Here is a 14,127-nt window from a genome sequence, read left to right on the forward strand (position 1 = left end):
AACTTCTCACCAAATTCCAGGGGCCCTGGAGAGTACCTCACCTTCCAGGGAACAACCACCTACATTGTGCAGCATCAGCTGTGGCATCTGTCCCCACAAATTTCTCTGTTGAGATAAGACTATTTTCCAAAGTACTGAAACACACTGTCCCAACTCTATCAAAAACAGGCACAATATAACAACCTCCTGAGCCAACAGACCAAGCAGATGAGATCTTCTCATGCATGTCCTATGCTTTTTAAAGAAATTGTAACTCCCAGTCTGAGAAACAACTAGATAAAGAGAGTAAAAAATTTTGAGCAGGAAGTGAAAACCCTCATAAATTATGTGTTTCATTCTTTGTCAGAATATTGTTGTATTTTAAAAGTTTCGACAACTTCTGTGAGGGAACAAGCCTCTTTCTGTACTCTGCTGGCAAGCTTACAAAGCCTGTGCAAGAAGAAGAAAAGATTAGTGTAAGGGAATGGAATATTCTTCCCCCCATTCTCTTCCATGACAGCTGAATTAGCAGCGGCCAAGGCAGCACTCGAGGGTGAGGAAAGGTGTGAAGACAGACTTTAGGTCTGTTGCTCAGAGACTGGTCACCCTATTCCCACCTCCGATACCCTCCTCCTGTGGCATTACTTCTCCTACAGCTGACCTGCTTTCACCCATCCCTGCTTCTCCCCGACACATCTTTTTTGTGCTTAAAACCCCTGCTACTGAGCAGTATGAAGAAGGAGAGCCACCAAAGCCATGTTTGGGCCCTGGGACCTACTGCAACAGCAGCGCATGCTCAGATCCACCTCTGCCTGGCTTCCCCAACACCGTGAATCAGAGGCCACTTCGGTGGTGCGAGGGCTGCCAAGCATGCACTCTCTCATGCTCCTAAGGCCACGTCCTGGCAAAGTAGGACCCAGCAATGCAGTGACCTGTTTTTGCTGCATGACCAGCCCAGCTAAATGATGAAGAAAAGATGTTGGGACAGCAACAGCAGGGCTGTCTGCCAACAGAAGACAGCTTTGACACATTTGCTTCTCATGCCAATCAGTCAGGCGTGCCTTGGAGGTGAGGGACGATGGATATGGCAATTCCATCCACTTCAAGGTTTGCATTTTCTTCCTTCCTTCCTTCCTTCCTTCCTTCCTTCCTTCCTTCCTTCCTTCCTTCCTTCCTTCCTTCCTTCCTTCCTTCCTTCCTTCCTTCCTTCCTTCCTCCCTTTCTCTTTCTTTCTTTCTTTCTTTCTTTCTTTCTTTCTTTCTTTCTTTCTTTCTTTCTTTCTTTCTTTCTTTCTTTCTTTCTTTCTTTCTTTCTTTCTTTCTTTCTTTCTTTCTTTCTTTCTTTCTTTCTTTCTTCTCCTCTGTTTGCAGTTTATATATTTAGAAACAATTTGCACTGCTCTGGACCCATGCACTGATTATGTAAGACCAGATTCAAGCTGCAACTCAACACAATGCAATGTGGAGCCTTCCCTAAAGCATTAACATTCTTGTTGTTGTTCTCATCCAAAATGTGCACAGCACATTTAGCTGGACTGACGACAGCAGAATTTTGCCTTCGTGTGTGCAAGGTATTGTCCTTGCAAGAAAAAGAAAGAACTGTGTAAAGTAATGCAACCGCTCCCTCTCGTGGGCATGGGGCTCTGCTGCACTTTATAACGGCACAAAAGCGTACTCGGAAATCCAGACTCTCACAGGTTTTTAGCAGTGCGAACCCCCCAGAAGGCTGTGTCACACTTCAGGACACAGGTCATGCCCTGGCACTTCTTTCTAAGTGGTGGCAGTCAGTGTGATGACTCATCCCTGGCTCTTGTGAACAGCCTGAACTAGAAGGCAAAATCCTATGGCTCTGGACGATTCAGATTTTCAAATACACTCAGGCCACACGCTGGGCAAATCCAGCCATCATGTCAAGGTGAAAGCTGGCCCACGACCAAGTGCTTGTGCCCATGTTTCTCTCTGTACCCCACTGTGGTTCTTCCATGCCTGTCCATCCCCCAGGTAGGACCCAGAGGAGTTTCTTCCTCCCAGCTACTTGCAAAACCAGCATCCACAAAATTCACTCTATGTCTACATTTGTTTTCGCCTACACAGACACTAAAGACTTCCCCACTGGAGCAGCAGCACTTCTCCACAAGAAGGCCAGTTGAGAGAGAGGCATAATTTGTAAAATGTTCCTAGAAAAATTTACCTGGTTTTCAGGTTTTAGATATTCAAATGTATTTTGCTCTATTACTGTCATATAGTACTAATTAAAGTCACTGATGAAGACACAGTAGACTGCACCCCAGATTGTTTTTGCACTTTCTAATTTCACATAAACTGAAGCTTAAACAATTCCTGACAGTCACATACTTACTGAACTACCCCCATCTGCAACTGCTTACTTTCTCATCCATTACACTGAACTTACAGATCCTTGGCGTAAGGACAGTCTTTGTTCTACACACGTCATCTACTAACACAGGGACCTTATTTATAACTATGACTCTTAGACACCACCGCAAACGTTATTGTGGTTGATCCTAGTGGTCAACATTAAGCAGGTTTTGGATCTAATGACTACCCCAAGCCTTATTAAAGGTGATGGTTAAACATAAGGAATAATTAAATCCCTTTAAGGGAATAGCTTCACAGGCAGAAATAGCAGCTACCATCCAAAGCAATAAATAGTGTATAGAAAGTCCAGACCAAAACCCCATGGGACTCTGATTACAGAGTGAGAGGCACGGGACTGTTCCCACTCTGTGGACATACATTTTGAATGAAGAAAAAGATCAAGTATCAAAAAGGAACAACCATAATCTTGGCTCCAGGAGCACAGAGACAGAGATCTCAAAGGCATTGCACTGGCTGAAGGGGAACACTTGGCATTTATACACAAGGAGAAGAAGAAACCAATTGCCACCATCCCATGAATTGTTTCATATGTTTTGCCATTCTACGTCCAAAATACACAATAGACTTTAAAACTTTTGAAAATTAGAGGAAAAAAGAGGGACAGAGAAGTCATACCAGACTGCCAATTAGCACAGTACTTAGATATTCCTTTTGAATAGGAATATGGGGCTGCATCTTCCCTGAGATCTTTAACCAGTAGCCCAGGGGGAATTTTTTTTTCCCTTTGGCCCAGAGAGCAACTACGACAGAAGTTGGTTCTTTCATTGCAAATCCTTCTGCATTACTAGAACCACAAAAGCAGAATCACTAGAGTCTGATGTTAGCTTCAGACTGTGATTCGTCAATGAGTGCATCTAGTAAATATTTACAGTACTGAGTGATGACACAGGTTTATGCTATGTAGCAGGTACGAATTCTCTTACTAGCACGCTTTCTTTTTTGGTTACCACTTCCCTAGTATTCAAACTGATTGAAAGAGTGCTTCAGTCTACAGAGCTCTCCATCTACTTGCAGTGACTGTATGTCTTTCATATAATGGAAGTTAAAAAAAGACTGCTGTGATCAGATATGGAACAGTGGAGCTTGATTTATAGGTGCTCGTTTTTCAGCAGCAGAATTCATTAAATGCAGTAGTCAGGAACCCAGCCCTGCTACGGTGCCCAACAACTGCAGGGCGTTTACTGACTGCTTTGAACTCTTGTACACTATTGCTGGGGAAAATGGCAACTTTAAGCTGAGAATAATAGAAGAGTACAGATGCTTTGTTTATGCTCACAGAGTAGCATAGAGCCCATATGCTTTCAGAGGCACATTTGCCAACTAAAGCATGATAATGTCAATTCATTGGGGAAGCACATTGTCTAGGTGCCTTCAAAAATAATTATAGCCGTAACAGTAACAATCTACCCTTCTTGCATTCATTACAGAGTGAACACAATGCTTACAAGGCATACAAGGACTACAATATGCTATTGCATAGCAAACATAACTAAGGCTAAAGACATCAAGAGCTGGGCTTATGATATTTAGCTGGCCCAGTACAGAGCTGTTCATTAACTTAGGCATGAGACAAATACTTAGATGTATTGCTGAACAGTACTCAGTACTTGTCAAAACTCAACTCTAAATTATTTCTCTAAAATTTTGTAAATTTCTTACAATGAGCTTATGCCACTCTTAAACTACAGGGTATTGCTCTAAGAATGCATGTGGAGAGCAGCTAAATACACATCTCAGACTTTTCTTTGTTGTATTTCCCTTCTGTCATCCTTTTGTTTTAGAATGGAAGAGTTAGAATATGTGTTTGGGATTTTTCCGCTAGAGTATAAAATTAAATAATAGTTGCCCTGAAGACAAAGTCTCACATCAGTTTTAATGCTAGATTTGTTTTCATGACAAGAAGTGCATGTTTTAATTGCATTTCAGTTAGCACCTAAATATTGAGCCTTAAACCAGATGTTATTTAAGCTGCTGCATGGAAGAATTCAGGATTTAGCAGGTGAGGCTGGCGCAAGCCTCCCTCTCTAATGCCAGCTGACGCAGTGCAAGGCTGCTCGTGGCGCAGAGCGGCAGCCACCCTTCTGCGGGGCATGCAAGTACCGCCGAGGAACATGGATTACAACGATTTTTGAACACAGTTCTTGCAATTATTTGATGCAACATTTATGATTCCAGCTAGCAGGGAAAGAAAAAACCCCGACACACTGAAACCACTCCTCTTAAAATAAATAATTTATCTCCTAAAAAATTCGGGCGAAGTTCCTATGAGACGTGAACAGGCTTTGCCTCCCCCTAAGCTGTGCGGGGCTTTCTCCCTGGCAGTGCCAAGCAGGAGCCCTGCCAGCCGGGCACAAGGGCAGCGCCCTCGCTGCCGGGGAAGGCCCCCCCCGTTCCGTTCAGTTCCGATCCGCTCCGCGGGGAGCCCCTTCCCCGACAGCCCCCCGCCGCGGCGGCGGCGCCCCGGGGAGCGGCGGGGGCGCCCCTCACGGACACCCGCCAGGCGGCGCCATGGTGCCGCCCAGCGGGGCGGGGCGGGGCGGGGCGGGGCGGGGCGGGGCCAGCCCTCCCCCTCCCGAGGGCAGAGCCCCGCCAGGCCCGGGCCCGCCGGTTCCGCCCGCAGAACCGAGGTGCCCCGCCCCGCCGGCCTGCGGGGCGGCGCCAGCCCGCCGCAACGGCAGCGCTGCCCGGGCGAGCAGCCTGCTGCGCCTTCCCGGCCCTGAGAAAAATAAAGCTTTTCCTAATCCTTTTGTATTTTCCAAACTGTTCCTTTTGCACAGTTGTTAAAGTGCATTTTGGTCCAGCACTTCACCGGCGCAGCCCCAAACAATAAGGAGGGTATTTTCTTGTCTTCTCGCTGAACATAAACCAGCGTGCATCATGCCTGTCTTGGACCAACTGAAAAGGAATACAACGACAAAACCCCTCCGGTTGCATATTTAAAGTAGAAAATCTGCTTACTTCCCTACCTACATTAATACATTGGAAAACTATGCTGGAAAAATCTCAGACTCTTGCTTTCAGGACTCTGCAAAGCTTAGATTTACATTTCCTCAAAAGAGCTTCACTCTTCACTAGTGAGGTCAAACACCAAACCCACAAGCCAGCCCACCCACCCCAGCACCACTTCAGGTTGCCACTCTCCCCTGGGCACTGCTAGCAAGGCTGACTACGAAACCTGGCAGGCAAAAAGATGCCAGAAGCACATTTCAAAGATTAACTGTAGGTAGGACCCAGCTGTATCATCTATATAGCTTCTCCGTAACACTCAGCGCCCATGGATTAAGTCTGAAAAGGTATAAATGCCTATTACGTAGCAATGGAAATTTTAATGACTGTTATCTGTTATGTGTTACTTACACCTGTAGATGTCCAGGACCCTCTAACACACACAGAGCAGGAATGAGCCCAGCTAGCTTTCCACAACTGACAGAGATGGTTAAATTAGGAGGATAAATTACCAGGTTATCCAAGGTAACAGACATGCAGCTCTACGTGGTCACTGAGGGGTTAGCTAGGTGAATCCCCTCTGCAGGTGCCTTTCTTCATATAACCCACAGGGAACCTGTATTATACCCCTGATTTAGAGGTAGGTAGGATACATCTCAGCTAAAGGGTACACTTAGACTTTCTGCAAGTCTGTTTTTTATTTAGGTACCTAAATAAGATTTTAAGGAGCCAGCTTGTATCTAAAATTCTTGCCTATCAAAGATACATACCCAAATGAACTATTGATGGATTCAGTTGATGAGAATAATTACATGGTCATGTCCATTCTCTGAGTAGGAGGCCTTTCCTCTTTGCTATGTTATATTCAGATAAATCATAAAATAAGTGAAATCTCTCCTCAAGTTTTGAAGGCAATTGTTAGTTTGTCCGCCATGTGGGCTTTCTGTGTCTTGTTCACTGAAGGAGTCGTATGGAGGAAGAAAAATGCCAGCTTGACTTTCTGGGGGCTCAGGCGGATACCAGCCAAGTAATGAATGGAGCTGCATTTTCTTTTTATTTTTTTTAAATAAGCCACAAAAAAATTCAGTGTTGATTCTGATGTATTTTCTAGCTTTTTCTTCATTCCTTCAATGCAAGTTGAAACTCCTTAATTCATAGCTGTCCATGTATCTTCATTCTCTCCTCTGAGTTATTCCTTCTAATCTCAGCATGGCTCTGGATTTTACTTTGATCATCACTGTAAAGTTTATATCTTCTTTCCTTGCTTAAATTGGAGCTAGATATCACTGCCCGATCCTCCCCACAAGAAGACACCAGACCTTAAGAGGCATGAAAACCTTCAAAAATAAAATAGCATACCTTGAGGAGACAACAGTAAAGGACAGCGCTGTCTTCCTGCTGAAAAGCAAATAACTAACAGGCAGCATGAAGAGAGGTTGCACATTTGCAGATAAGGTACACAGTTTTGTGGAAATCTGTCTGAAAATAGGCTCTGCTTTGCAGAAAAGCTGAAATACCACATCGTTATTATCAGGAGTTTTGTTTTCAAAGTGTGTATTTTCCTTCAGATCATGGAGCTTCATTATAAACATGCACTGCTATGCTGCTATGCAGCTTAACACATGTGATTTTCCAATAGCTGTCTACATCTTAATGAAAACAAGCTTCACTTTGCAAAATTCATTTGCACCAAAAAAAATCTAGAGCTAGTTATATTGGCTCTTTTTTTCTTAAAATGGAAACTGGTGGTTTTTTGGTGCACTGAAGACTGTTTCAGAGAAGCCTGGCAGTGACCTAGAGATGATTTTATGTACATTAAAAATACGGGTGCGAGATGCTCTACTCTCCAGCAGAGGGACTTCCACAGTTGCTTGAAACGTTTTCTTTTGTGACAGACATGTTTGGTGCACACGTATATCCTGTATGCAACAGGGATTTCTGAGTCCACTGATAGGGTGTAATCCCTTGTTACCCTGAAGTGAAGATGTGGAGAATGACAGGATGCAGGGAAACATCACTGTATTGCAGTGATACCTGTGCCTCTAAATCCTGCTTGCTTTGCACAAGTGAACAATTTTGTTCATTATGGGGGTCCCAGGGTAGGACCAAGCTCAGGGTGAAACACCGGACCGTGCCTGCTACAGAAGTCTCAGGCACCAGCACAGAGTCACCAGCAGTGCAGGTAGTGAGTTATTTTTTGGGGCATCCTTGGACCATGTTTATTCTACTTTGTAAACCTCACATGGTGGTTAACTTCTACTGTTCTCTGTCCAGTTGGATGGCTACAAACGACCGTTGCTTGTTTTCATTTCAATAAAGGCCAAACTCAGGTGGACTTTCACTATTTCTAATTTTATTCACACATTTCTTATCTCTAAGATATAACATCCTGTACTTTCTAGAACATTTTCCATTCCCTGTAAGCTCTCTGCTAATGCTGGAGAACCTTTACAAGGCATTATATCTGTGATACCTAGAACACTTCTCTGCTACTTATACTCCTCTCTTTATGATATTTATCTTAAGATATGTATTTAGGAAATATAGCTATATGCCACTTCTGTAGCTCAAATATATGCTATGTTTCTGCCATATTAGGGCACCAAACTCTCCACCTGACTTCCTCTGCTACTTCCTTGATTTCTTAAACTTTATCCTTACACAATCAATAACTTCAGTTCTGAGATAAACTTATGTTTATCTTTCAGTTTAAACTGAGTCAATTCACAGCTTTGTCCAAGGTTACTTCCTGCAACCAACTCTTTCAAAATGCCCTCACGATTTACCAGAACTAAGTACAGAACAGCATGCTCTCCATCTGGCTTTGTGTGTTGGTGACTGTGGCTGCTGCTACACTACAGAATTTTAAAGTGCTCTCTGTCAGAGACCAGCCACATAATTAATCTCTACTTGTAAACTCTTTATTTATAAGTGATCACTATAATGCTTACCATTAATACACCATAAATATGATCCGTGATTATTAACTGATTAATCCTCATAATTCCTGCACCAATAAACAAGCAAGAAAATAAGGTGTAGGCAGGATAAATGTCAACAGTTCCATAATTAGCTAATATTCGATTGGGATTATAGTTAAGGTTTCCTTAGATCAGACCTATTTTTAATTTCTAAGCATCCTCACCACTTCCTTGAATGATTCCGTATTAAAAGTGATGGGCCTTGAGAGCTCAGTTGCAAATCTGATTTTTTTTTCCCAAGTTAAACATTTTGAAAAATATCAGCTTGGCATCCATGAAGATCTGAGAAAAACAATGAACAGTAATCTGCCCTTTCCCAGATCTTGTATCCCTGTATGGAAGTTAGCTGTGCCCATCTCATCAACAAAGAGGTGGATAGCAGGATGCATCCTCTTAATCTTTTGGAAAGTCTAACTGCTGATTATTATGTGGTTAAGCAAACCAGTGTCAATACAATCAATAGCCACAGCGCACGAAAATAAATACCCAGTTCGCCACAATTTGTCAGATTCAGAATGGGCTAACAACCCAGCCATTTCCAAACTCATTTCACTTGTCATATCTTATTTGCACATTAAGATAGAACAGGTGTATAAAGAACACAATCAAAGTAATCTTTGTATCTGCCATGGAGATAATATGATTTTTGTCATTCTGCTGGAAGCAGGGTCAAATCCACACCTTAAAAAAAATTATTCCATCATAATAAATGACAACTGAATAGATGGACACTAAGAGATTGACAGCTTGAAGAGAAGATTTATGGGGAGAGAAAGCTTTTACTAGTTTTTCTTGTTTTTCATGAAGCCATGTCCATACCATACATTATTCAATTAACAAGATCACCCTCTCCAGTCACTTGAAAATTCCTTTTATCATCCTTGTTCCTTTCTTCTGTATGAAGTGAGGTGGATTTTTCCTCCACAGTTTCAGTGAACCCTGGCTGCAGCTTCTAAGAGGCTCATTATCTCTTCTATCACATCAGCTTCTGCTTTCAAGGTTTATTGTTTAGTTCTTAACATAAACTGGGAGACTAAAATCCCTTCAAAACACCCAAGGTGCCTTTGCCACTGAGTATCCAGCAAAGCATCCTGTCTGCTGTAAGACCCATTTAATCAAACATCATATACTACACGGACACTGGGAGACTCAAAACCTTTGGAAATACAATTACCCTAATTTTTTTCCTTAGATGAAGGAACACTTGACATGGTATTTAAATGGGCTGTCATTCTGAATCTCCATTATGGATTTGATTTTCTTATATAAGATATGCTTTAGAAAAGTACAAGGTTCTGTTAGGCATTGTGTCCAGCAGGCCTCAGAAGTAATACAATACCATCAGTTTTGCAGGAATCAGTTTTGCAGGAATTTAAACCTGTATGGACTGGGCTACCCAATTATAACCTTCCTAACAAGTAGTTGGCTGTCTGGATTGAGTAAATCAACCTTATTCTTCTGGTCTCTACTTTAGTCAAGACCTTCTAGAAGCAACCCACCAAGTTACAAAAAACTTAAGTATGTGATTATAGCAAAGCAGTCCTCAGGGAGTTTTCCACTCAAATCCCGTTGAAATTCAATAGGATTATGGGGACTAATTCCCTGAAAGCCAATTGAAAATTCACCGTCTAAATAAGGGTGTTTGTGTGTGTGCATACATATATGTATGTGCACATATATACATGTATGTTTGTGTCTCTTTGTGCATATATATAATCACACACATACACAGTGATGTGTAGGCCCGTACATGTACACACAAGTGATACCATACTGAAGTGCTTTGAGCTTGACAGAAGGAATTCCCACTATGTTTAAGTGAAACCTCTTCCATCAATTGCTACTCTCAGCAGTTAGTTCTGTCAAACTAATAATACAGGTCTGCGCAGCAAAATGATACAATGTCAGTATTAGCATAAAAAATAAAGGTAAGTATAGGTTTCCCATGTCTTTATTTCTTTTCCATTTTCCCGCTATTGGAGAAATTTGCCAAACCCAAACACTTCCTTTCTCAAGGGTCTATGCGGCATTTTTGGTTTTGATGAGAAAAAAAATTATTCCTGTTTAAGATACAAGGAGATGTTGCCCCTCTGATTTCGTTTTTGGTTCCTAACAATATACAGTAAGTATAACTACAGTGGACTATTTAATAGTCCTGTTAAGCATTGCATGGCCTATAGCTGAAGAGAGCCTAGCTGCCTTAACTAAACAAAAGAACTTGCTGTAAGATCAGTTTTCAGGACAGTGATAAGTCACCGTGTAATACAATCATGCATTAAGCTCAAAACAAATGTGAGACTGGCACAAATATTTAAGTACAACTGGGCAGAAGTCAGGTATATACAAGTCATTGACAAACATTGGTGCAAGTGCTTTAGACAAGACATATGAAAGAAATTTACATAAAAACAGATTAAATTTATCAAAGCTTGATAAATTTTAAAGACAGTAAAAAAGTACAGAAAACATAAAAAATAAAAACCCCAGCCAATTCATACAGTACAGTTTTACTACATTTATATTACAGAACGAAGACAGAAAAGGATACAAAGAATTAAGAGCAAAGAAAATTCTACTGGCTGCGTCCAGTGGAGTTTCATTGCCAATGAGAGATGCGCACACACAGATGCACGCACACGCACAGAAAATAAAAACAAAAACCAAAAAAATCATTTACTGTCACAAACAACAGACACAGAGGTGAGAAACATTTGGCATGTTGCAGCACATGAAGTCATTCACGATTGGCTAACGATGGTACCTGGCTCGGCTGAAGATCACTGGCTTGCCTGAGCGGAGTAACGGATGGAGGAGGCACACCTGATGTGGACGCAGACCGACCTAATCTGCAACTCGCTTTAGGCTCTGTGAAGGAAGAGAGAAGAAAATATGCCAGTGAACAGGAGGTGGGTTACTGTGGCAGTAAACTGGAACATGGTGGACCCAGGACTCCCTTGAAACAGAGGCTCCAGGCTTAGTTTTTAAAGTCTTGAGCATTTAGCTGGACCACAAAGAGAAGTTGAGATCAGAAAGGGTATGAAGACAGAACCCATCCCATGTCCTGGCCTCCTTCCTCTCCTTTGGCATCTCTGAAGCTGAAGTATAGAGCATAAAACAGCAGACAGACAGGAAGCATATAAAGGAAACCTACTTGTTGCCCCGCGCCCCAAACTCCTTTTCTACTCCTTATAAAATACAGCAGTGATTAAGGGAGTTACAGCAACTTCTGATTTCATCTCTCCATCCCAGAGCTGAGGGAGATGGTAGCCCAAAGACTGTTTGGGCTGAGGGAAAGCAAGAAATGCCAGAAAATGAAGGACAGAATGTATAAAAGTGGTGGGGATACTCTTGCACTTGAGGGTTTGGAATGACACCAGAAATCATTGGAAATCTGATGTTAATGGCAGTGAATTGAGAGGCAGAAGGTAGGAAGAAAGGAGAGAAATCAGAACATCAACAGTGGCAAATTCTGAAGTCAGTTCCCCAGAATCAATGCGACTACAGAAGTAGAGGTTGCCTTGAAAGAAAGCTCAATTCCAGAGAAAAACTGCATGGAAATTACAGTTATATCATTTTCCTTCTGCTGTTCAACATGGAGGCATTCCTCAGAAGGCTCCCCATTGATTTCCAGTGCAGGTTACTGCTATTAACAGACCGACATGAAGGTGACCATGCAGCTCAGGAGTCCTGCATGAAAGTTTTTGTGTCCGAGCCATGCTGACACCAGCATCCTACCCCAGGGTTCAACTCCCCACATCTGGTCTAGAAGAAATTGTCTTTTCCTGAGAAAAGGGTCTGCCTGTTTCTGCCCAAGAAAAACATTTGTCCCTATATTTTCTGTTTATGGCTGAGGAAACATTTTTCAACCTATCACTTTTGGCTCAGATGTATGTGTTCATTCCCATGTTTTATAAGCCTTCCTCCCAACCCTGCACCTGTCTTTTCTATTTAGTGGGCAAACACTGAGACCAAGGACGTTTGTACTCAGCAGACATGCTTTGTACAATAATAGACTCTCAATTTTAGCATTGATAGTACTGCTTTACCATGAATAACAAATAATTATAATAATACCATGCCTCCTTACAATGGGTTTAAAGAATTCCTCTTATTCAATCTCATGTTTTCAAGGACAGGAAGGACCTATGCCTCATGAATCCTGGTTTAGCAATTTTGCCTTTGAAACATGTGTTTTCTTGCATATCTTTTGCTTGCGTCTCTCTGAAATGTATTTTCTCATGCCTCATTTACACTGCTGCTTTCCCTGTGTTTGCTTTATACTAATATCTCTATTTCCTGCGTGGATCTCTAGTATCATCACTAGACCCTTGTTGGGCCAATGTTTGAAAGGAGCAAGATGTCCATCACTAGCACGTCCTTAAGGTCACTTGGCACATCTTGGAAACTTGAGGACAGCTGGCACATTACACCACCTACCAGCATCATGCTGAAATATGTTCTTCCAATCTCACTGATGCTTTTTCATTGTCACCGTAAGTGCTTATTTTCCTTGGATCTTTCAGAATTCAATAGGGTATGGAGAAGAGCTATCCACTTAAGCTCGAGCACTTAGACCAACGAAAGCATCTGTATGGGTGAATATTCATCAACTAAATATTAATAGGTTGGTTAACATCCAGCTGGCTGAGCAGCAGAAATATTTATGCTGTTCAACAAATGCATTATTCAATTCACTCATTCCTAGTCAGTCTGTAAACATACCACAAGTCACCACAGCAATAAGCATGCAGAGAGGAGCAGACTGGTCTCCCCCATAACCTTGCATTTTGTACATAATCTGTTATTTTGCTTCTTTTGGACTTGGGCAGTCATTCTGAAGGTTTGATTAGATTTGTTTTTGTTCTGATTTCACACTGTCTGTGTGCCAGGTTTCTGACTGTTTCTTTCAGTAATATAGATAAAATAATGGATCTCATGTCTGTTCCCTCCTGGAATTTTGCTGGGGTTTCAGAGAGGACAAGAATTGGGGTTTTTTGTTGTTTACCCCTACTGCTAAATAGAGACTCTGTTTTTGCTGTGACAAGCAGAATCAGACACCCAGCATGTAAAAAACTCCAAGACACTGTCTGCCATTGCTTCTGAATTGTTTTTGTTTCTTTGGGAAAGCAGAGAGAAATGTCATAATTTCCACTTTGGATATATGTGCAACAACAAGACATTGCCATTTCCTTGCCAGAGAGACTCCTTTCATCTGGCATCAAAGAAATAAAACCTATCACACACACAGATGAAGTATTAGTTCCTTTATCTCCCTGGAATATATATCACAGTATTAAGGAAATTATTGCGATTTCCATGGTGATCCTCAGCAAAAGAGGTTTCAGAGACAGCTTCATCTAGCATTTTTTTAAGTTCAGGAAGTTGGGTTATGCAGTGAAAGGGATATATTTTTTTTTATTAGCCATTCCATTGCTCTCACTGGGAATATTTTTAGGCCAAATAAATACTCTATTCTACTTTAATTAGTGCCCTGAGTAACATCTCCACACTGCACACTACTGTGGGGAAATAAATATCCATAAATGGTCTGTTGCAGAAATGATGCCCAGCTCACTGCTCTGTATTCTGCAGCATGTTATTTTTCAGCTATGGACAGCTTATTCACTGTACTGAGGCTAACTGGATTTGGATCACTTCAAAATAATAACAACCAATTCAGATAATAATTTCTGCTTTGGACTATCTAAAAAGTAGTAAGAGGTCTTGCATAATTATGTCCACCGTCAGTCTTTACCTCTTGGGTTTTATGTTTAAATGGTCATTTCAGCTTCTCTACAAGGCCTGCATATTGATACCAATTC

At 41.8% G+C, this 14,127-nt stretch overlaps 1 protein-coding gene across 4 annotated transcripts in view; it reads right to left on the bottom strand.

Annotated features, from left to right (window-relative positions):
* NYAP2 (neuronal tyrosine-phosphorylated phosphoinositide-3-kinase adaptor 2) overlaps window positions 1-14,127 on the bottom strand; it is a 142,223-nt gene that overhangs the window by 17,814 nt on the left and 110,282 nt on the right. For all 4 annotated transcript variants that reach the window (XM_075099202.1, XM_075099204.1, XM_075099201.1 and 1 more), the window contains exon 5: window positions 11,067-11,170. In XM_075099202.1, the coding sequence (XP_074955303.1) occupies window positions 11,067-11,170 (104 nt within the window). The remainder of the gene's footprint in view (window positions 1-11,066; window positions 11,171-14,127) is intronic.

Source organism: Phalacrocorax aristotelis, chromosome 7 (assembly GCF_949628215.1).
Source record: "Phalacrocorax aristotelis chromosome 7, bGulAri2.1, whole genome shotgun sequence".
Lineage (NCBI taxonomy): Eukaryota > Metazoa > Chordata > Aves > Suliformes > Phalacrocoracidae > Phalacrocorax > Phalacrocorax aristotelis.